The 22013-nt window shown below is 42.7% G+C and overlaps 1 protein-coding gene across 1 annotated transcript in view; it reads left to right on the plus strand.

Moving 5' to 3' along the window:
* Positions 1-22013, plus strand: part of VWA3B (von Willebrand factor A domain containing 3B) — an 82872-nt gene that overhangs the window by 59206 nt on the left and 1653 nt on the right. The window contains exons 23-28 of the mRNA XM_056862166.1: positions 4258-4267; positions 6110-6211; positions 7821-7945; positions 8159-8293; positions 10024-10121; positions 11964-12214. Of these exons, the coding sequence (XP_056718144.1) occupies positions 4258-4267; positions 6110-6211; positions 7821-7945; positions 8159-8293; positions 10024-10121; positions 11964-12214 (721 nt within the window). The remainder of the gene's footprint in view (positions 1-4257; positions 4268-6109; positions 6212-7820; positions 7946-8158; positions 8294-10023; positions 10122-11963; positions 12215-22013) is intronic.

Genomic DNA, 22013 nt, shown 5'->3' on the forward strand with positions numbered 1-22013 from the left:
AGTTCAGCTTTAAATAGTGTTCATTTGATGGCAGTGGGCAATTTTGATTTGGAGAAGTCATGCTCTCTGTGCTTTGATTGACTGATGCAATCTGTAATTGGAATGGACAGTTGATAAATGAAAACTTTTGCCTAGCAGGATTATGCTAAACCAGCCATTCAATCAGAGAAACAAAGAAATTATTGAAAGGACGGTTATTAAAATGCTAATAAAGCTTTTTAAAATAAAGTTGTTTGACGAGCATAACGGAGCTTATCTTCTGAGAAATGGGCAGGCTGTCCATTTTCTCCAGATCATAAAAAAAATGAAAAGCTTTTCTTTTGTGCCCAGTTAAACAAAGTGTGTATAGATTACAGCTGCAAGTCCTCTGTGTTTCTGAATTTAAGAAGTTTTAAGTTCCAAGATTGAGGACTTAAGTCCTGTCATATTTACTCCAAAGACCCACATAGTTCAGTGATGGGACATACCCAAATAAGAGTATGTACAAATGCAGTGTTAATCTTATGAAACACTAATTATGCAACACTTATACTACATAATATGTGAAGAGAATATGGGATTTATGTAGGGTAATGGACAAAGTAGATTCCTTTGAGATGTGGTGTTGGAGAAGAGTGTTACGGATACCCTGGACCGCCAAAAAAACAAATCAGTGGGTTTTAGATCAAATTAAGCCTGAACTGATCCTAGAAGCTAAAATGACTAAACTGAGGCTGTCATATTTTGGACATATTATGAGAAGACAAGAGTCACTAGAAAAGACAGTCATGCTAGGAAAAGTTGAAGGCAGCAGGAAAAGAGAAAGACCCAACAGAGATGGATTGACTCTATAAAGGAAGCCACACCCCTCAATTTGCAGGATCTGAGCAGGGCTGTTAAGGATAGGGCACTTTGGAGGACATTGATTCATAGGGTTGCCATGAGTCGGAGACGACTTGATGGCACTTAACACACACACACAATGGAGAAAACCTGCTCTTTGAGCAAAATAGTATAGGGTTTATAAAGGCAATTAATAGAGAGAGGTTGAGAATTAAACTTCATAGCAATGAAATCAACCTCTTCAATAGCGTACTATCATTATACACATGTAGCATATTAATTATGGGCAAAATTAGGCACACTTAAACAATAAATATATTCTTGGAAATACTGTATGTCTACTACTACCACACTACTATCAATGAACTGCTTAAGACAATGGATACTCTGTGCAGAGGCAGATGTTGCAATTGATGGTCTCCAGTTGTATTCTAACCATTGCCATGCTAAGCAGAGTTATCAATACATCTAATTCTCAATGGAGAATCTGTGGGTACTTAAATCTGGAGATTGGGACCATGAACAGACAAGACAGATCTTTCTATAAACCTGAAAAATCTGAAATTAAAAATATTTGTTGGGAGTTAAAACTCTCCAAAATGATAGAAGCAGAGCGTGTAGGTTTAAGAAACAAATGCACTCAATGGCTGTTGCTAGACAACCACAATGATATTGCCAGTCTTCAAGCCTTGATATCTGTCAGTAAAAGGCAAGGGGAAGGAGCAGGGCCCTTTCCAGGAATGTTCTGGTCTTTGAGGGAGGACATATTGGGGACAGGGACTGGCATCAAACACAAGGTAACTTGCTACCATGCAAATTGCATGACTCACTCATACCTGGTTGCTTGCTTCTGTTCAACAGCAGCTACCCCTTGGAATCCAGTGTGGTGTAGTGGTTAGAGTTTCAGATTAGTATCTGGAAGAGCCAGGTTCAAATTCCCATTCTGCCGAGGAAGCTCACTGGATGAAGCTGGACCAATCACTCTCTTTCTCAGCCTAACCTACCTCACAGGTTTTTCGTGAAGATAAAGTGGCGGAGAGAAAAATGATGCTTAAGCTGTTTTGGGTCCCCATTGCGGAGGAAGGCAGGGCACAAATGAAGTAAATAGTAAATATAGCTGAAGTTGGAGGCAGATTTAAAAAAAATAGGTTGCTGGGTAGGTGGGAAGGAGAGAAGAAGCAGGGAAAGGTGAGGATATGGGGATTGCCAGGTGGAGGGAAATAGGATGGGGATTCATGGAAAACTGCATGCCCCTGCAAGTCCTTGTGGGTTTCCTTTTGTGAAACTGGGTCTGGTGGGCTGGTGCCATGTGACTGAGCCATAGTTTTCCTGGGTAGAGGCTGCTAGGAGGAGGGAAAGAGGGAAAGATGAAGACAAGGGGGAAGATCAAAGTAAGTAGGCGGGTGGATAGGAAGGAGAGAAAGAAACAGGGAAAGGAGGAAGAGGCTATGGGGGCTTAACTGGGAATGGAAGGAGAAAATTGTGAGAGAGGAGGAAATGAGATCCCTCCACAAGGCCTTGTGTATCATCTACTCATACCAATCATAAGTTCACTCAAGTAAGTGGCCTTAGAAGGGTGTAACTCTGTTTAGGATTGCTCTGTAATTGTATGATTACAAGTGTAGCATCAAGATAGGTCATTACAAGATGCACTGAAAATATAACCTCTGGGTCCATTTGAAAATTCTCTGATATGGAATTGATAGATATGTAGAATTTAATTATTTGGTTTCAGTATGTTTTAGTCGTTGGTTCAGAAGCTTTTAATATGAATAACTGTTCCAGATGCTTCCTGCATCTTTTGTGAACAGCCATGAGCACTTCAGGAGAAAGGCACCATATGAATATTTCAAATAAATATGAAAATCTTGAATCCTTGATACAGTGGCGGACTGGCCTTTGGGTCTCCTTGCCCGATGGCAAGGGCCCCCTGATGAAGTGGGGCCCCTTAATCATTAGACAATATGTTTAAAATAAAAATTAATAAAAATTAAATGATAGCCTTATAGTTGTGGGTGGGCCTCCTTTGTCTCCTGGCAACCAATATTTTTAGACCCAGTCCGCCACTGCCTTGATATAGTCTTCTTAATTTGTATACATTCAGTTTATAAGATAGCTGGTCATTCATCTTTTCCTGACATCCATTTATACTTCCAACTGAGCAGGAGTTGAAATATTTTTAGCTTTCGCTGGCTCATGCTGCATACTTGGTGTCCCGTTGTCCTACCACATCACTGTATGCTACGGACCCTGATGTGATTAATGCTGTGCAATCACTTATCCTGAGACAACCTGCTTTGGAAGTCTAATCAGAGCACCAGTAATTGCTAATCTGCAACTGTAATGCTTTAAGAGTGAGTGACAGAAATGCAAATAGCATTCAGAATTGCACTGAGCTCATGAAATGTTCCTGGCGTTCTGTAGGCTTTTCTGTTTGATTTCAGTTTCCTAAATGAATGAACACACAAGGAATCTTCCACCTGATATTTATGGTAAAAATCAGTCATTCTTAAAAAGATAATCAGGCAGAAGGGGGTAATTTCCATTATAAATTAACAAATAGGCATATAATGTTGTTTCTTAATCTTTCTTAAAGCAAGGAGAGGGAAGGCAAACGCTGACACTTGTACTGAGCCAGTGGGATGCTGGTCCACTTTTGCATGCAGGGCAACTGAGGCAAACCACTCAACCACTTGGCTAGGGCTGTGGGAGAAGGTAGTGGGCATGGCTTATGCCCATCATCACTTCCTAGACCTGCGTAGACACCAGCTGAGTCTCATGTGAGCCCCTGAAGTACTGGGGATGTTGTTGTGTCTTGGTTTGCTCCCAGTGTGTCGGATCAAGTATTAACCCTTGTCTTGCCCCACTTTTGTTTTCCAGCACACCAAAGGTCTTCACACTTAGATGTTGCTTTCTTTCAGCCCTTGGGTCCAAAATTGTTCTACCTCTGTTGTAGAGCTTATTGCTACCGTGTGTATGGATGTCAGTGAAATGCCTGTTGTTTAAAGACCAGCTAGGCACCTGCACAGAGCTGGGGAGGTTTGGATCCTGATGTATTGATTCCAGCTGTGCCCTTCTTTATCTGTTGCAGAGATGGTCCTTCCCTATGGAGTGCTTTCCTTTAGTGCTAAGTGCTTTTTGGGCCATTGAAATAAGCCGTTCTTGTATGAACCACAGTTCCTAGTGATAGAAGAATGCACTGCACAGTGGAGGACCAGACCACAACAAAGAATGTGCTCCACAGCACAATGGAAATGATGCAGTACAAGCAGAACCAACTATCAGAATCCAAGCATTTGGCCTTTTCTCAAGTACTTTGGTAGAGGACAAAATGTATCTTTCAGCCTTCATCATTTGCCTTTCTAGAAGGCAGAAATGAGTATGGCAATCACTGATGTTGGGTTGGATCATATGGAGCCTCTGCTTTGCATGCAGAAGATCCCAGGTTCAATCCCTGGCATCTCCAGTTAAAGGGACTAGGCAAGCAGGTTATGTGAAAGTCCTCAGCCTGAGACCCTGGAGAGCTGCTGCTGGTCTGAGTAGACAATACTGACTTTGATGGACCAAGGGTCTGATTCAGTATAAGGCAGCTTCATGTGTTCATGTGATTTGTTCAACTATTGGTAGCATCTTCCAAGAGCCTCTTGCATTGGGGGAAGGCACTTTGTGCCAGAGGAAGGTGCTACTATTAGCAGGATGCATCCATAGGATCCAGCCCTTTGGTCCAAACTAAATTTCAGGGAAAAGTACAGGGTATGGTCTAGGCTATTAGGATCATCTAATATCTATTCATTTTAGCGATATAGAAAATGAAATGTTCTGATTATACTTTAAATCCTGGGATTTTATAATTAAGGCGAAAGAGCACTTAGCATTTATAAAGCTCTTTTCAAGTGTTCAAAGCAGTCCAGACGCATTAGCTCGGCGATGACGAAGCAGTGTTGATGAAGAGTTTGCGTAAGCTGTAAACCTCAAACCACACGCTCTGGAGTAGTCTCATTAGAGCAAAACAAATGGTCAGAGCATTGAACTTATAATGGGGTCAGTGTTCGTGTCTAAATTTTGGAAAGCGTTCCTAGGGTTGGTTGGAGTACAATAGGGTTTATCGTCGGCCTATCACCCGCAGACTGATGGTCAGACGGAAAGGGTGCCATTGGCACCACGTTGGGCACCCCTAGTCTACCATACCGTGAGTCAGTTTTATATGTTTTGAAACACTGTTTCAACTTTCTTTTGGAAAAATATTAGCATTTCCTTCTACCCTCATCTGAGCAAAAATAACAACTGGAATAGTGTTTTGGTTTTGAGGGTTCCCTTCTCATAATGTCATACACAGGAAAAAGTTCTACGCTCATTACGCCTTTGCTAGGCCCCTCTGGAAAATATTTGGAGGGATGGAGCACCCAGTACGTTGTTCGGAGGCAGAAAAAAAAAACTGTGATCAACAATAAAAAATGTATGTGGTTTGAAGGCATTTACTGCAAAGATAGTTAAATCTGTATCTGTCCTGCAGAATGTGAATCAGGTTTCTCAACAGAAACTATTGATGAGTGAGCAAGCGAATCAAGCTTGAAAAGGGAGCTGATTTTTATAGAAAAATCTTCCAGATCCCCATTATAAGTTCAATGCTCTGACCATTTGTTTTGCCTGGCGACACCTTTTCTGGTGCCCGTAAAGTGTTTTTAGGAAGTGGCTGGGGTCAGGTAGGGCTTTTGCCCAGCAAGGCTTCTGATTAACTGTTGGAGATTTGATTGGATGCACAGATTGTTTTAAAATGCTGCTTAGGTAGCAGCTGCCACCACAACACAGGGATCTACACTGTGTTGCTGCAGTTAAGCTGTGGCAATAATTTTGGGGCTGGCTCCACCCCCTGCGGCAGCCATTTTGTTGCTGCGCCCATCTTCCCAGTACTGTTCTCGTTGACTGGCAGTGATTCTCCTAGGTCTGGGATTCAGAGGTCCTTCCCACACCTGTTGCCTGAGATCCTTGTATGAGGAGATGAAACCTGGGGCCTTCTGCATGCAAAACACCTGCTCTGTCACTGGGCCCCCAGTTAACCAGTAAATCATTTTGAAAGCTGAAAAGAGTTTCTGGTGTTCTTTAATGATATCTACAATGTTCAGGACACTTATTTCTTACAGTGTAAATCTTTAGTTGTACTTCCATGATATACCCTTTCTTCCCCCATGATATACCGTACCCTTTCTTTTCTACTGATGCTGTCCATTTGAAAGATATCCTAGCAATGAAAAGAAATCCCTTTCACAGATGCAACAACAGTTTCAAGTGAGGCCACAGGTAAAGAAGAAGCAAAAAGGAAAAACGTTCGATACTCTCCGAGGTCGAAAAGTCATTGCAAGATCAGAAAGCACAGGATTTTATTATCCAGGTAAATATCATAGGTGTGGCAAGCAGAAATATGCGTAGGTTAGAGTTCTGTTGTAAAATCGTGAATGGATTAAGGACCCAGTCTCAAGACTTGAGATACGCCTTTAACTGCTTAGAGTGGGAAGTCCCAACCAGTGTGCCTGCACAAAGTCAACAAGAATATCACCAACCAGTTTCCTAGCAGCTCCTGTCCTTGCCTCTGACTTGGATAAACTGTTGCTTTGCTTGGGGAGTGCAAGGAGGGAAAAGCTGGGGGGGGGGGAGAGAGAAACAGAGGGAGCAGTGTAGCATATGAGCAGGCCTGAGGGAGCTGGTGAAACACCAGTGGGATTCTGAAAGTTGTCAGGAAAGAACATTACTTAACAGGTTTGAAACCAAGGCTAGAGACTGCGACATGAACTGACTGTATTAGGATGTCCCTGGGATGGACAGGCCTGCTGTTTCACTGATACTTTGTGCGTCTTGTGCTGAAAGCTAGTCACAGAAAGCTAATTAAATGTACACTGAAGTCAAGTTATTGACCATCCTTTGATAGCTGAAGCTTCCATGTTCTACCTGCCCCATTAGATCACTTGCTGTTGTTATCCACGTGCCAGCAAAATTTCTGGAGTCTACCAGGGTTAGTGCAGACTGTATACTATAGAGGTTGCCAAGACTGGAATGCCCAGCGCTTGCCTCCAAACCTGGTGACGTGGGCCTGGGCCTGATTTCACACACATTTCAGAAGGTGTGTGGCAGTGCTGACATACATTGCTTTTTGGTGTGCAGATTCTAAGCATTTATGTCATTTTTTGGGGGTGAAATTTTGAGCACAGAAAGCTTTTTGTCTGTGTTACAGAATTTGCACAGAATATTGCAGGGTGAAATATGGGAAAGGGAAAGAATGCATGGGTTTGTTAGTGCAGGGGTACAATTTGAGTTAGGGTCAGGGTTTGAGGCGTGGCAACTGTGTGGAATGCAGAAATCTTGGCTTTTACTGTTGGAATATCTGCCTAAATGCCCCTTTTGGTTTCTGAATCTGAAGTACTGCTTTCATACTTTCGAGCACCTTCACATGATAGACAGGACAGCCTTGAGGTTGACTGTTGCAGACTGTAGAGATAGGAAGTCCACTGTTGTAATAAGTCTTCACAAGCTCTCATACCACGTTTAGAAGGGGAAAAATAGAAGGGGGAATTCATTGCAGTACTAGTTTCTCGGTGGTAGTATAACATTTTGAGATTCTGGTTTTTAATAAATAATGGACACATAATTTGAAATGCATTAATGTTCTGTTGCAAGGGATGGTGGAGTTAGGATTCGGAACATACTAATCTCTCTATAGTGAATTGGACCACTGGTCCAGGTACTGGTGACAGCCCTTTTCAAGATATACCCAGCCCTCTGACTGACAGCCCTTTTCAAGATCTAAGGTGCCAGTCTTTCTCTGGCCAGTTACCTGAGCTCTTTGTAACTGGAGATGCCGGGGACTGAACCTGGGACTTGCAAAGCATGCTGTCTGTTGGTTTGTTTCTTACAAAGTTTCTATCAGACATTTAGATTCCTTTCATAATCTGTAAAGCATAGCATGTAATCTGAATAATAGATTTCCATCCATGCCTTTGTTTCAGGGTCAGTAGTGAGGAGCATCACTTCTTCTTATGCACTGGTTGATTTTGCCAATGGGGTGACTGAGATTGTACCACTGAAGTTCATTTTGCCAGTTGGAGGAGCAATGCCTTGCCCATTCTTGCAGGTATCAAATCATTACTATTTCTTTCTTTTTTTTTAATAAATATTTTTATTGATTTCTGATATTAAATGGGGATACAAGAAAGGAAAAAGGGTAAGGGAAATTATTAACAAAAAGTAAATCATTACTATTTCTTGAGACAACTGGATCATCATCAGTTAGGGAGTGTTGCATTTAAAATGGATGGACGTTACCCAGTTCTTCTTTGTCCTGCAGGTTGGCGACTATGTCTTTACCCGAATTAGAAAACAGTCAGGAGAGGAGTATTATGTGCCGGGTATTGTCATAGCAACACCTAAAGCTGGGGATGATGATAAACTATTCACAGTTTTGAAATACAACAACAGAAAGGTAGGTAGATAGGTAGGCAGTTTGGTTGTTGTGATGGGGGGCACCCAAATCATGACCTGCTGCTGCACTGGGCTGCTCCATGGCGAGAGAGATGACTGGGCATTAGGGTTGAACGGCAGTGCCTGGCAACCAGTGGGAAGCGTTGTTGGGGGTGGGGGGCAGAGTCCTTGGAGAAAAATTAAAAAGAAAAATAAGCTGTTGTCTACTTGCAGGAAGTTCTTACCATAGAGTAAGCTTCTGGGTAGCCCTAGGAATCTCCAGGAACTCTATGATAAGAACTTCCTGTAAGTAAATGAGGCCTTCATTTTCTTTCTAATTTTTCTAGCTGGCTCAAGGTTGACCCATCCTTCCGAGGTCGGTAAAATGAGTACCCAGCTTGCTAAGTTTTGTTTAAGGGAAGACAATAACTCTCCTGGCACATTTTCTCCCCTCAGCTTCATTTGACTTGGAAAATGAGTTATTAGCAATAAGAAACATGTATGATTAAAACAGTGGAATGATTCTTTTTCATTCTTCTGCTGCTTCATCTTTGGCCTGGGCATGACAGTTGTTTCCAAGTCAGCCGTGAGAATTTTCAGCTGGTGTTTTGTGACTTTCCTGATGGTAACACCACTCCAAGGAATACAGGGCATGGTTCAGAAGGGCAGAGAGGTGTGCAAGGAGACTAGAGTGACTGACTCTGGCTTGGGAAATTCCTGGAGATTTGGGGTGGAGCCTGGGAAAGACATGGTTTGGGGAGAGGAGGAACTTCACTAGGTATAATGCCATAGAATTCTCCTTCCAAAGCATCTGTTTCCTCCAGGAGAACTGGTCTCTGTAGTCTGGAGACCAGTTCTAATCCCAAGAGACCTCCAGGCCTTGAAGTTGGCAACTGTAAGGGAGACGGGGCTTAAACCTTTGCCTTGTACTACAATGACCCTGGGGAACTTCTCTTTGTCCCATTTGGTGTATATGCAGCTCCCGATAGGGCCAATAGTGGCTCCCTGGGCAGTTTCAGCTTTGGAAAATGACGCAGGGGGAGCCTTAAGCCCCATCTCCCTGTGTGCCGTGTTCCTTATCTGAATCAGCTCTTGTATACCTCAGGGTTGCATTCCCAGTAGGGAAGTTTCACAACCACATCCAAAAATCCATGTGGCCTATCTGGAGACGACTGTAACATGTAGTTTGGCCCTGCAAAAATCTATTATTGAGAGCTGGCGTGGTATAGTGGTTAAGAGCGGTGGTTTGGAGCAGTGGTCTCTGATCTGGAGAATCAGGTTTGATTCCCCACTCCTCCACGTGAGCGGCAGATGCTAATCTGGTGAACTGGATTTGTTTCCCCACTCCTACACACTAGGCCAGCTGGGTGACCTTGGGCTAGTCACAGCTCTGATAGAGCTCTCTCAGCCTCACCTACCTCACAGGGTGTCTGTTGTGGGGAGGGGAAGGGAAGGAAAATGTAAGCCAGTTAGATTCTTCCTTAAGTGGCAGAGAAAGTCGGCATATAAACAACTCTTCTCCTGCTCCTCCTCATTTTAATTAACATTCATTGAAGTACCCCAACCGTTTGTAGTGCACCCACTTTCTTTATTGAATATTACAGTACATTGTCCCTTTTCTCCATTGTGTCATATATAGGACTGCAATATATAACCTCAGGCCTTTGAAACACACAATTGTATTTCATTTCACTTGTTAAGGCTTAGGTTTAAAAGTCACTAATGAGCTTACTAGTGTTGTTGTTACTGCAGGAACATTGTGTACGAAATGGGCTTATTAAAATCAGTCGCCGAAGGTATACCTGTTCCTGCTGTTACATAAACATGACAAAGATGATGGATCAGCTCGTGTGAGTATGAGTGAATTGTCTTCTTTCCACTTTATTAAATGTGTGTGTGTGTGTGTGTGTATATATATATATATATAGATCAAACAAAGCTGGAATAGCGCTGCTGGAAGAGTGACCACTAGTCATAGTAAATTAGAAATTAAGAAATAATGCCCATGTTGATAAAAGATTGGTGATGGAAGCGGCTTAGCTCGCACTCTGCAAAGCGTTGGGAAGAATGAAAGCTTAACACCGTCTTCCTGTCTGGGAATGGATGGGGGGGATTTGTGTTGTATCTGGGTCATTTGGGCAGTATGATCCAGGCAAGTGTCTCTTAAGGAGGAGAAGATTGAAATGTGAATGGCCATTTATGCAGGGTCATTTTGATGCTCTCTCAAAGCTCTTTTTTTTTAATGCGACCTTTAAAATGTCTATTCATGGTCCCGATGCAAAAGGAGAAATCCCACCCCCAACTTGCCTGCTTCTTCGCTCCTTCGTTTGCATAGCTAAGCTGCGTTTGTGATTTTTCATGATTCCTTCAGTAAATGCTTCAATGCGGGGGCAGAGCAAACACAAAAGGTCACATTAAAGGGGCTCTTAAGAAATGCGAAGCAGATATGCACCGGCTTCGCAGTCACGTCCTAAATGACGGTTCAGTGTGAAAAACTAAAAAAAACATATGCGGAGCACTTCAGCCTGGAACACGCTGCTAATTACCAAGCATAAATGGCCAATGTGTCTATTCTAACAGGAAAGTCAAGGTATGCTTTTGGCTGACGTATTAGGGCTTTGACAGTGCTTCCTATTCAGTTATGCCCATTTAAAGCCCTCTGTCTTCAGTGGAATTCAAAGGGTATCCCTCTGCTTTGGGCTGGCACTATTAGGGTTAGGGTTCCCAACCTCTGTGGCCTGGAGTTCACCTGAAATTACATCTGATCTCCAGACAACAAAGATATGTTCCCCTGGAGGACATGGCCGCTTCAGGGGCACTACTCTATGCCATCACAACCCTGCTGAGCTCCATCCCTCCCGTAAATCCACCTTCCCCATACATCATCCCCCAAATCTCCAAGAATTTCCCAACACGGAAGTGACAGCTTTAGTTAGGGTAGTCCCAGAAATGAGACTGAAGTGATATCAGTGCCAGCATAGATTTGCAAAGCAACAACAAAAAACCCTCTTTATCCATCTTGTTAAGAAAAACAAATCACAGTTTCATTCTGCCCTCCCGAGACAGTATCTGACACCTTCCTTTCTCCTTATCGCAAGAGCTCTAGCTTAGTTTTGGGGAAATGTTGACTGAGGGCCCTTTGTGGACTTGAGGCCAAATTAGATGTTATGGTGGCCGGAGGTCCTACCCATGGCCGCTGACACCATTTTAGAGAAGAATTCGACCATTTAAAAATGCTGCGAAGGCCCGCTGTGCAGTAGGAACAGGTGATCTTGCCGTTGTATCCTCATCTTTTCAAGTGCCAAAACGGCCCCACACAGCTATTTCAGAAACGGTGCGGGGGGGCATGATCACCATAACATCCAGTTGGGCCACGAGCTGCTGTGCAGCCCTGGAATGCTCAGTAACAGTCTATCTGCTGGGTTTTGATGCCAGCGTAAAGAGCGTGGGAACAGAATGGTGCTGTATGTAGGAAGCAGTGCAGAGAGGGGAGATAGGGCAGCTGTTGCAGCTTCGCTATGTGTGTGCCCGTGTGTATGGGGGTGAAAATATTATATACTTCACATGGTATATACTTCATTTATCTTCAGTTGTCATTGGTGGTGGTGGTGGTGGTGGGGAATTCTTGCCAAACTTTTAGGTGTTCCTTTTCTACATTTCTGCATCAATTCATCTTTTGCTTTGAATTCTAGACCAAATGTAAAGGTTGTGAAGCATTTCCGCAGAGTACCCCCAGCTGAAGAGAGAGAGACAGCAACAGTATCTGTAGGGGGGGACTGGAACAGAAAGAAGAAGGCTAGAAAAGGAAGAGCTAAGAGCAAGAAGGAGCCCTGTAAGGAGTGGGCTTCCTCCGACTCCGATGAGCAGTTCGCCTCCAGAAGGACAGCAAAACGGAGACCAAAAAGTTCATCCCCATCGCCTCCTGTCAGGGAAGGAAGTGAAGGTACCATAAGTAAGCTGGAAAAGGAGTTTAGTGAGGTTTTAATAACTGATGACTCAGATAAAGAAAAGCTGAACTAGGTCTCTCACTCCATCCTTGACTCCATCTTGCAAATAGTGTTGAGAGCCAGTGTGGTGTAGTGGTTAAGAGCTGTGGTTTGGAGAGGTGGACTCTTGATCTGGAGAACCAGGTTTGATTCCCCACTCCTCCATATGAGCGGTGGACGCTAATCTGGTGAACCAGGTTGGTTTCCCTACCTTACAGGGTGTCTATTGTGGGGAGGGGAAGGGAAGTAAGCCGGTTTGATTCTTCCTTAAGATGTAGAGAGAGCCAGCATATAAAAACCAACTCTTCTTTGTCTTGCTTGGATAGTAGGTATTGATAGTCTGTTCACACCACCTGGCTATTTTTTTCTGATCTTCCTGATAGTTCCCTGCCCTAAAGCTTTGATGTCCGTTCCCTTTCTACTTTGGGAGCCTGTTTTGTTCTGCTCATTCTCATATGGCCAAACAACTTTTGAGATAGAATCATAGAGTTGGAAGGGGCCATGCAGGCCATCTAGTCCAACCCCCTGTTTAACGCAGGATCAGCCTAGAGCATCCCTGACAAGTGTTTGTCCAGCCTCTGCTTAAAGACTGCCAATGACGGGGAGCTCACCACCTCCCTAGGTAGCTGATTCCACTATTGAACAACTCTTACTGTAAAAAAATTTTTTTCCCTAATATCCAGCTGGTACCTTTCCTCCCACAATTTAAACCCATTATTGCAAGTCCTGTCCTCTGCTGCCAACAGGAACAGCTCCCTGCCCTCTTCTATGTGACAGCCCTTCAGATACTTAAAGAGAGCAATCATGTCCCCCCTCAACCTCCTCTGTCTCACTTCAATTTGTTCTTTCTCCAAGGAACTCAGGGTGTTATAGATAGAGTTCTCTCCCCCATTTTTTTCTTCATGAACCACCATATCAAGTGAATTACTGAGAGAATGACTGGGGCCAACAATAGGCCCATGGCTGAAATGATTTGAACTCAGGTCACCCCAGTCATAATCCAGCACTTCACTACACCACTTTGCTCCCTTACTAGATATGGCTCCAGCACCAGTGATTTGTCACTTGATGTGGACAGAAACTGGTGCCCTTCCTTGGCAGGTATTGTTGTGGCTATTTTTTTTATATTCCTTACTGTGCATGAGAGGAAACTTTCCCCTTTCTGCTGGCCAGCTGTAAGAATTTTCTTGTTCTCAATTATTGCCTTCAAAACCTTTTTATTCAGTTTTTTTAATCAACAGAAGTGTTAGAAAACTTTCCAAGTCTTTAAGAAACACTTTTAAAGTCTGCAAAATTTTCTATAGTATGTTTCTTTGGAAGGTTAGCATATGCCTTCATTCTCCTTTTGAGCTAGACATCCTCTTTATGTTGCTGTGGTTCCTCTTAGACCTCACCTAGAGTATTGTGTTCAGTTTTGGCCACCACAATTTAAGAAGGATGTAGACAAGCTGGAGCGTGTCCAGAGGAGGGCAACAAAGAGGCTGAGGGGTCTGAAGACCAAGTCTTATGAGGAAAGGTTGAAGGAGCTGGGTATGTTTAGCCTGAAGAGGAAAAGACTGAGAGGGGATATGATAACCATCTTCAAGTACTTGAAAGACTGTCATATAGAGAGAGGATGGTGCCGAGTTGTTTTCTGCTGCCCCAGAAGGTCGGACCAGAACCAACGGGTTGAAATTAAATCAAAAGAATTTCCATCTAGACATTAGGAAGAATTTTTTAACAGTTCGAGCGGTTCCTCAGTGGAACAGGCTTCCTTGGGAGGTGGTAAGTGCTCCTTCCCTGGAGGATTTTAAGCAGAGGCTAGATGGCCATCTGTCAGCACTGCTGATTCTATGACCTTAGGCAGTTCATGAGAGGGAGGGCATCTTGGCCATCTTCTGGGCATGGAGTAGGGGTCACTGGGGGTGTATGTGGGAGGTAGTTGTGAATTTCCTGCATTGTGCAGGGGGTTGGACTAGATGACCCTGGTGATCCCTTCCAACTCTATAATTATAGGACCTAGCAATGTGTAGGTGCAAGGATTTTTTTCCCTTGTTCCCTCCCTTCAGCAGTCCTTTCTAATCCTCAGGCAGTTGATTCCTGAGGTTGTGGAATCCTTATAAACTAACAAACCTATGGTTAGGGGGACTGCTAAACAGGAGGAAGGGAACAAAAATGGTCTCTCCTCCCTCTTCCATCAATGCATCTCCATTGCCACAGTCAGCACATGTGGAGCCTAGAATGGGTCTAACAGTGGCCATTTCAGCTCAAGGAAATGGCGTGGGATGGGAGGTTGAAGCTCCTCCCTCTGCTCTTCAGCAGAAACCAGCCCCGCAGCCCAAGGGAATGACAGTTCTCAGATGTTATGCATGAACCAATTTGTGGTACAGTTGAGCCCTTTGTGAGGCTGTCACCAAAGTGGGCTTCCTCTTGAGTGGGCTCAGTTTAGAGCAAGCAGTAGACAGCTTAGGGAAGAGGAGGCAGGCCTCCACTCTTCCAGTTCTTTCTATTAGCTTTTCTGCTGGATCCAACTCAACAGTATGGTTTGTTTATACCAAGTATCCTGTCACATATTTTCATCTCTTATCATGAACAGATCATGAACACTTGCCAGATTCTGTAGAACTTTGGAAATACTGTGACTGTTAGGCAGATAGTTTTGAAATGAGAAAGTAAATTAAGTCCACAACACCCATATGATCAGCTGGCTTGTAATAATATGTTATTACTGGGTGATAAAGTGACTGTGTATATTGTTCACACTTTGTATAAGTTTTTTTTTGCATTCAGAGTGAACTTATGTAGAATATATTCTGAAAAATAATTCACATTGGTTAGCCAAATTTAGCCTTCAGCAGCAAACATAGCCTTCAGTAGCTAACCAGAGTTATGCTCAATAATGAGAGTGCATATCTTTAATAAAGCCACTAACTACTAGATTTCAGTATTTTATTTAAGTGCTGAATAATACAGGTTTTGAAGTACTAAATCTACACTGATGGATCCTTGTTTTAAAGTAGGCTTGCTGATTGAATGTGTGTAGCTTCCATATATATATATATATATGAATAAACAAGTATCCCATGTCTAGGGAATTGCGTGAAACTTGATGGTTCTTAAAATTGCTTCCTGGTATTGTACCATTCTCCTTCTTCTTGTTAGTTCTTGAATGGCGCAATCTTATTCTGTACTTATTTAAATGTTTATTTCTGCTTGTCACATGTTTCCCTCAATGTACATCATATGTTAATGTCATAACACATAATTAATAAATCAAGAATAAAAATAAATATTTCCTTGTGTATCCATTGGCATGACTGCTTTTTATCAGCTTTATGTTCAGTTGTTCTTATAGTTTTAATGTTTCCAAATTCCAAATATCTTGTCTTCCTTTTCCTCTGGTTTTCATTTATTTTCCCCCAAATGATTAACTTGGGCATCATATCTCTTTCCCTATTAACTCGGTGCCTCTCTTCAGCCATTGATATAATGGGAAGAAAAAGGTAATTATGGTAGGAAAGCACATTTAATTTTTGACTGTTTGACACGTGTTTTCCCCCCCTGCTTTTATGTTCTGGATTGTTTTTGTATGGATTTTCTTTTTTATGGCTCTTTTAATGGTTTTGTTGTTTTAATTGTAACCTGCCTCGAGCAGGTCTCTGGAGAGGTGGTATAAAAATTTTCCTAAATAAAATAAATCGTTCTCCAGCTTTGGGGTAAGGCCATGATCATGTTGATAATCGAATGCACCTATCTGATGCCTGGTTTAATGGGCATTGGTGGTTCAGTTGGCCTAGCTTTGTCAGCTTCAGACCCTGGCCTGGGATTCTTGTTGAGCAGAAAATGTCTGAATCCAATTTGTCTTCGGATGGGCTGTCCGGAACTAGCAGCTTTTCTCTGTTTACAAATAACTTTTAAAACCAGCAATGAAATAATTCTCAGTGGCAAGCAGAGCATTTGGCAAGGGGCAAGCATAGCTGACAGTAATTTTTTGGGCCAGCTCCATTTCTGACTAGATATTGGAAAGCATGAGGCAAATCATAGAGTTGGAAGGGACCACCAGGGTCATCTAGTCCAACCCCCTGCACAATGCAGAAAATTTACAACTACCTCCCCCCCACACACCTCCAGTGACCCCCCACTACATGCCCAGAAGATGCGTTCCCTCTCATCACCTGCTTAAGGTTGTAGAATCAGCATTGCTGACAGATGGCCATCTAACCTCTTCTTAAAAACCTCCAGGGAAGGAGAGCTTACCACCTCCCGAGGAAGCCTGTTCCACTGAGGAACCGCTCTAACGGTTAGAAAATTCTTCCTAATGTCTAGACAGAAACTCTGGTTATTTTTTGTATGTTTGTTTTAGAATACTCTTGTGCGTAACAAATGTTCGGATAGTGAGAATGGATCGTCCTGGCTTTCACTGATGTGGCGGCATTCCTTCATTGAGCTCCATGCACCAACATGGTTATAGGCCAACAACTGTGATATCTCAATTCATGTTGATTTTCATTGAAGTCTGATGCTAGATTGCGCCTCATAGAACGTGCTCAAAAGTAGCATTTGGAGTATTTTTATTTGTGGGCTGCATTTCTAAATCAGGTGCCTCCAGACTTTTTAATGGTATTTCTTTTTTCACATAATTCAGCTTTTTAAACTGCTAAAATTCTTTCCAGTGCAATCTTAAGAACTCATTCCTGAGAGTAAGCTCCATGGAATAGCCTTGAGTAGGTTTCTGAGCAGACCTGCTTAGGATGCCTCTCTTTGGCTCCTACAAAGTGTAGGCACTAAAGGAATCACTGTGATTTTACCCGTTTGTGTGATCCAAGGGGGACAAATGCCCTACAACTTTTGTTTCATTTCTGCTTGCTCTACACTTTTCATTGCCTATTGAGTCTCTGACAGGTCTGTGTTAATCCAAGATTTGTGATTGTAACCCAGGTAAGCATATTATCCTCCTGCATCTTGCTGGCTTTTTTGTACTAAAGAAGTTTTGATAACAAACAGCTTAGATTTGGAAAAGCAGCATGTAACATTGTCTAATTTTATTTTTGTCCCAAATCCTGAGGTAGGTGTAGCTTCAGTGCTTTCTTGCAATCAGTAATCATCCTTATCTGTACCCAAAAGCTCAGTGTTCACTGCAGTACAGCTATAGTATTTTACACAAGAACATAAGAGTTGCCTTGCTGGATCAGATAGCTGGTCATCTGGATCAGGCAACTGGTCCATCTAGTCCAGCATCCTCTTTCATACAGTGACCAAACACATTGGAGGGCCAACAAACAGGGTATAGAGACCATGGCCTTCCCTTGATATTGCCTCCTACCAGTGGTATCTGGAGGTTATACTATCTCTGGATGAGCACATTCCTTTTGTTGTCCTCACGTGTAGCCCCTGAAGAACCTATCCTCCATGAATTTGTCTAATCCACGGCAGTGAATGCCACAATTCAATAACTCATTGAGCAGGGACCATTCATTTCTCTTTGATGTTGACAATTGTTCTGCCCAATCAACGTGGTGGCTTATCAGAAGCTTTCTCTAAGATTAAGGGGAATAAGGCAACCCTCACTGAGTTCAGGGTGCCTCTTTGAAAGCTATGAATCTTTAGAACCCGGTCAATGACTTTAATGACAAAGTAGTATCATCTCTCTGCCATTGTTTGTTGATACAAAGTCACTCGGGCGAGTGGGGAAGAAGAGAACTTTGGACTTGAAAGTGAGTTACAAGGACTATTCAAAGATCAGCATATTCTTTCTAAGAACATAAGAAAGGCCCTGCTGGATCAGACCAAGGCCCATCGAGTCCAACAGTCTGTTCACACAGTGGCCAACCAGGTTCCTCTAGGAAGCCACTAACAAGATGAGTGCAGCAGCACCATCCTGCCTGTGTTCCACCGCACCCAAAATAATAGGCATGCTCCTCTGATACTAGAGATTATAGGTAAGCAGCATGACTAGTATCCATTCTAACTAACAGCCATGAATACCCCTCTCCTCCATGAATATGTCCACTCCCCTCTTAAAGCCCTCCAAGCTGGCAGCCATCACCACATCCTGGGACAGGGAGCTCCACAATGTAACTATGCGTTGTGTGAAAAAATACTTCCTTTTATCTGTTTTGAATCTCTCACCCTCCAGCTTTAGCAAATGACCCCATGTTCTAGTATTATGGGAGAGGGAGAAAAAATTCTCCCTGTCCACTCTCTCCAAACCATGCATAATTTTATAGACCTCTCTCATGTCTCCCCTCAGCCGCCTTCTTTCCAAGCTAAACAGCCCTAAGTCTTAACCGCTCCCCATAGGACAGTTGCTCTAGTCCCCTAGTCATTTTGGTTGCTCTTTTCTGCACCTTCTCAAGGTCTGTAATATACTTTTTGAGGTGTGGTGACCAGAACTGTACACAGTATTCCAAGTGTGGTCTCACCATAGATTTGTACAAAGGCAGTATGATATCAGCAGTTTTATTCTCTATTCCTCGTCTAATTATAGCCAGCATGGAATTTGCCTTTTTTACCTCAGACACACTGGGTTGACATCTTCATTGAGCTATCCACTACCACTCCAAGATCCCTTTCTTGGTCTGTCGCTGCCAGCACAGATCCCTTGATCTGATTCTCTCTCCCATTGATGTTGTTTGTCCGCAGCCTTGCTAGAAGCTTTTACAGTTGATGCTGTTCTTTTAGTTTTCTGGTGTTCCGTATGGAATTGCTTCATACCAAGATAGTGGATGTTTTCTTAATTTTACCTGCCTGTAAAAGCTTACAAGAAGTCCCAGTTCATAGTCGGCTCCCTCACTCTCTTTCTCCAACTTCATGAGTACTCATTTCAAATAACTGGTAAGAAAGCCTTCTTGCATGATAAATGATTTTGAGGTGATTTAAAATGTAAAGGTTTATTTTTATTTATTAATTAAAAGTTTTATCCTGCCTTTCCTCTTGATTCAAGGTAGGATATGAATATTTACTGCTTATATGTGTTATCAGGACTGATGTATTTGTGGTGACTACTCAGGAATGGCCAGATCTTGGAAGTTAAGCTGGGCTGGCCCTGGCTAGATGGGAGACCACCAAGGATGTCCAAGGCTTGCTACACAGAGGCAGGCAATGGCATAACCTCCTCTTGTTTGTCTTTTGCCTTGAAAACCCTACAAGGTTGCCAGGCTCCGGGTGGTGGCTGCAAATCATCTGGAATTACAACTGATCTCCAGGCTACAGAGATCAGTTCCCCTGGAGAAAATAGCTGCCTTGGAAGGTGGACTCTATGACGTTATACCCTGCTGAGGTCTCTCCCCTCCCCCAACCCTGCCCTCCCCAGGCTCCAAGAATTTCCCAACCTGGAGCTGACAACCCTAGGGTTGCCATAAGTCGGCTGTGACTTGACAGCATTTTTCATCACCAATGAAGAATTGTTTCATGACACTTTGTTTCAAAATTATTGATTTATTTCCATATAACATACAGTATTTCTTAAAGTTCTCACAGCCGGCTGCCCCAATCTAGTAAGCTCCAGATGTGTGGGTACTCTGGTGAGCAGAGTTCCCCCTCCCACCACATTCTAACAGAAGAGAATTCTGCACCATCAGAAAGTTCCTCATTGTGTGCCTTTATTCTGGAGGAATGCAAAGTATTGGATCCAACCGACTGATCCACTGTGACAGGCCCTTTCTTGGATCTGAGAGGACCTGCACATCTTCTTATGAATTTGGGGGACGAGGATTGTTTAGAACTGTAAACCTTCCTCTCAGTTACAAGATGTTATTAGGGTAGCAAGTGTGAAGGCTTTGGGTTTGCTTCCATGAGGTAAGTTTTGTGGTGAGCCAGACGAACGTGGAGATCACTGAGGCAGGAGATGTATATAAATAACAAAGAAGGTTTGTTAATTAACAGGTTGGTTTTAAAGCACAGATCAGCAGCATAGGTCTGCAGATTGTCAAAAGAGAAACCTGGCTGAGGCACATATGTTTAAGCTAGTTATGGGTTCAGATTGTTGTTTGAATTCTCTTGAATGCTAACAGATTATCTGGGACCTATTGCTCTAGTGCTGCTAGCGACTTAGTGTGGGATGTGGATGTGGTTGAGCCAATTGGCAACAGTGACCACAGTGGCATCAAATTTATATGTATGTGGAAAGTGCCTGGGAAATCTCACACATTTACATTTGACTATAAAAGAGGGAACTTCTCTAAAATGAGAAACCTGAAAAAAGGAAGCTGAAAAGAACAGTTAGGAGGATTAAATCTCTGAAAAAGGCTTGGTGGTTACTCGAGTCCACAATACTAGAGGCTTAGCTAGATTGTATACCGCAGGTTAGGAAAGGTAGTATTAAGTCCAAGAAGTCACCACTATGGCTAACGGGTAAGGTGAAGGAAGCTATTAGAGAGAAAAAAGGCTTCCTTCAGAAACTGGAAGGCTTGCCCAAATGAAGCAAACTAAAGCAAACACAAACTTGCCCAAAAGAAGTGCAAGCAAACAATTAGAGATGCAAAAATAGTTTTTTGAGGGACATATCGCTAAACACATCAAGACCAACAATAAGAAATCCTTTTAAGTACATTAGGGGCAGGAAACCAGCTAGGGAAGCAGTGGGACCATCAGATGACAATGGGAGTAAAAGAACACTAAGGGAGGATAAAGCGATTGCTGAGAAACGAAATGAATTCTTCTCATCTGTCTTCACTGTTGAAGATATAGGGCAGATACCCTTTCCTGAACAGAGGTTTTGGGGAGGGGAGAATGAGGAACTGGGGCAAACAGTGGTAACAAGGCAGGAAGTTCTAGAATGTCTAGACAAACTGCAAACTAACAAGTCACAGGGACCAGATGGTATTCATCCTAGAGTTCTTCAAGAACTCAACTGGGAAATTGCTGAACTTCTAACAATAATAAGTAGCATGTTCCTTAGATCAGCCTCCCATTTATAAAAAAAGGTTCCCGGGGGGGGGGGGGAACCCCAGGAAATTACAGGCCAGTTAGCATAATGTCTGTTCCAGGTAAACTGATGGAAAGCATCATTAAAGTACTCAGCTCTCCCATAGGCTCAGCTGAGTGACTGTCTTTCCCTTCAGGGGCAGGACAAGCCTCCTGTCCGTCACATTCACATTTTCAGTAACATTTAATAATGAGATTGAGATGTTTATGCAGAATGATATAATTAAAATATGATACATAAATTCAGAACACTTATTTATCTAATCACATATGGGTACTTTTATGGAAGAAGAATAGATAAAATGCCGCTAGACTTTTCTTAACAAAACTTTGCAATGGCAAATTAACAAACAACTGTTTTCTCATGTGACTGGACAGAAAAAAGTGATGTAAAATTAGTTTGAAAATACTGTCTTCCTCCCTTAAATATGAACAACAGTGTAAAAATTTTTAAACCCATTAAATCATAAGTTTTAGCTGTGACATTTCAATTGCTGTTTAAATGTGCATGCATAATGAACTTGTTATTGTGGGAATGATATTCAAAGCACCGCATTTTGGTTAGAAGAGCCTGCAGTAAGTGCAAACATGCTAATTCTCAGGAAGATGCCCTTCAAACCCCCTACAGCCTCATTCCAACAAAGTAGGCTGTATTTTGCACCGTACAGGGGCCAGTTCTAAAGAGGTTTTAATATTAAGACATCTATAAAAAACTAACTTTTTTTTGCAGTCAAGTCACAGCTGATTTGAGGCGACCTTGTGGGGTTTTCAAAGCAAAAGACCTTCAGAGGTGGTTTGCCATTGCCTGCCTCTGAATTATAACCTTGAACTTCCTTGGTGGTCTCCCATTGA

This window comes from Euleptes europaea, chromosome 16, assembly GCF_029931775.1.
Source record: "Euleptes europaea isolate rEulEur1 chromosome 16, rEulEur1.hap1, whole genome shotgun sequence".
NCBI lineage: Eukaryota > Metazoa > Chordata > Lepidosauria > Squamata > Sphaerodactylidae > Euleptes > Euleptes europaea.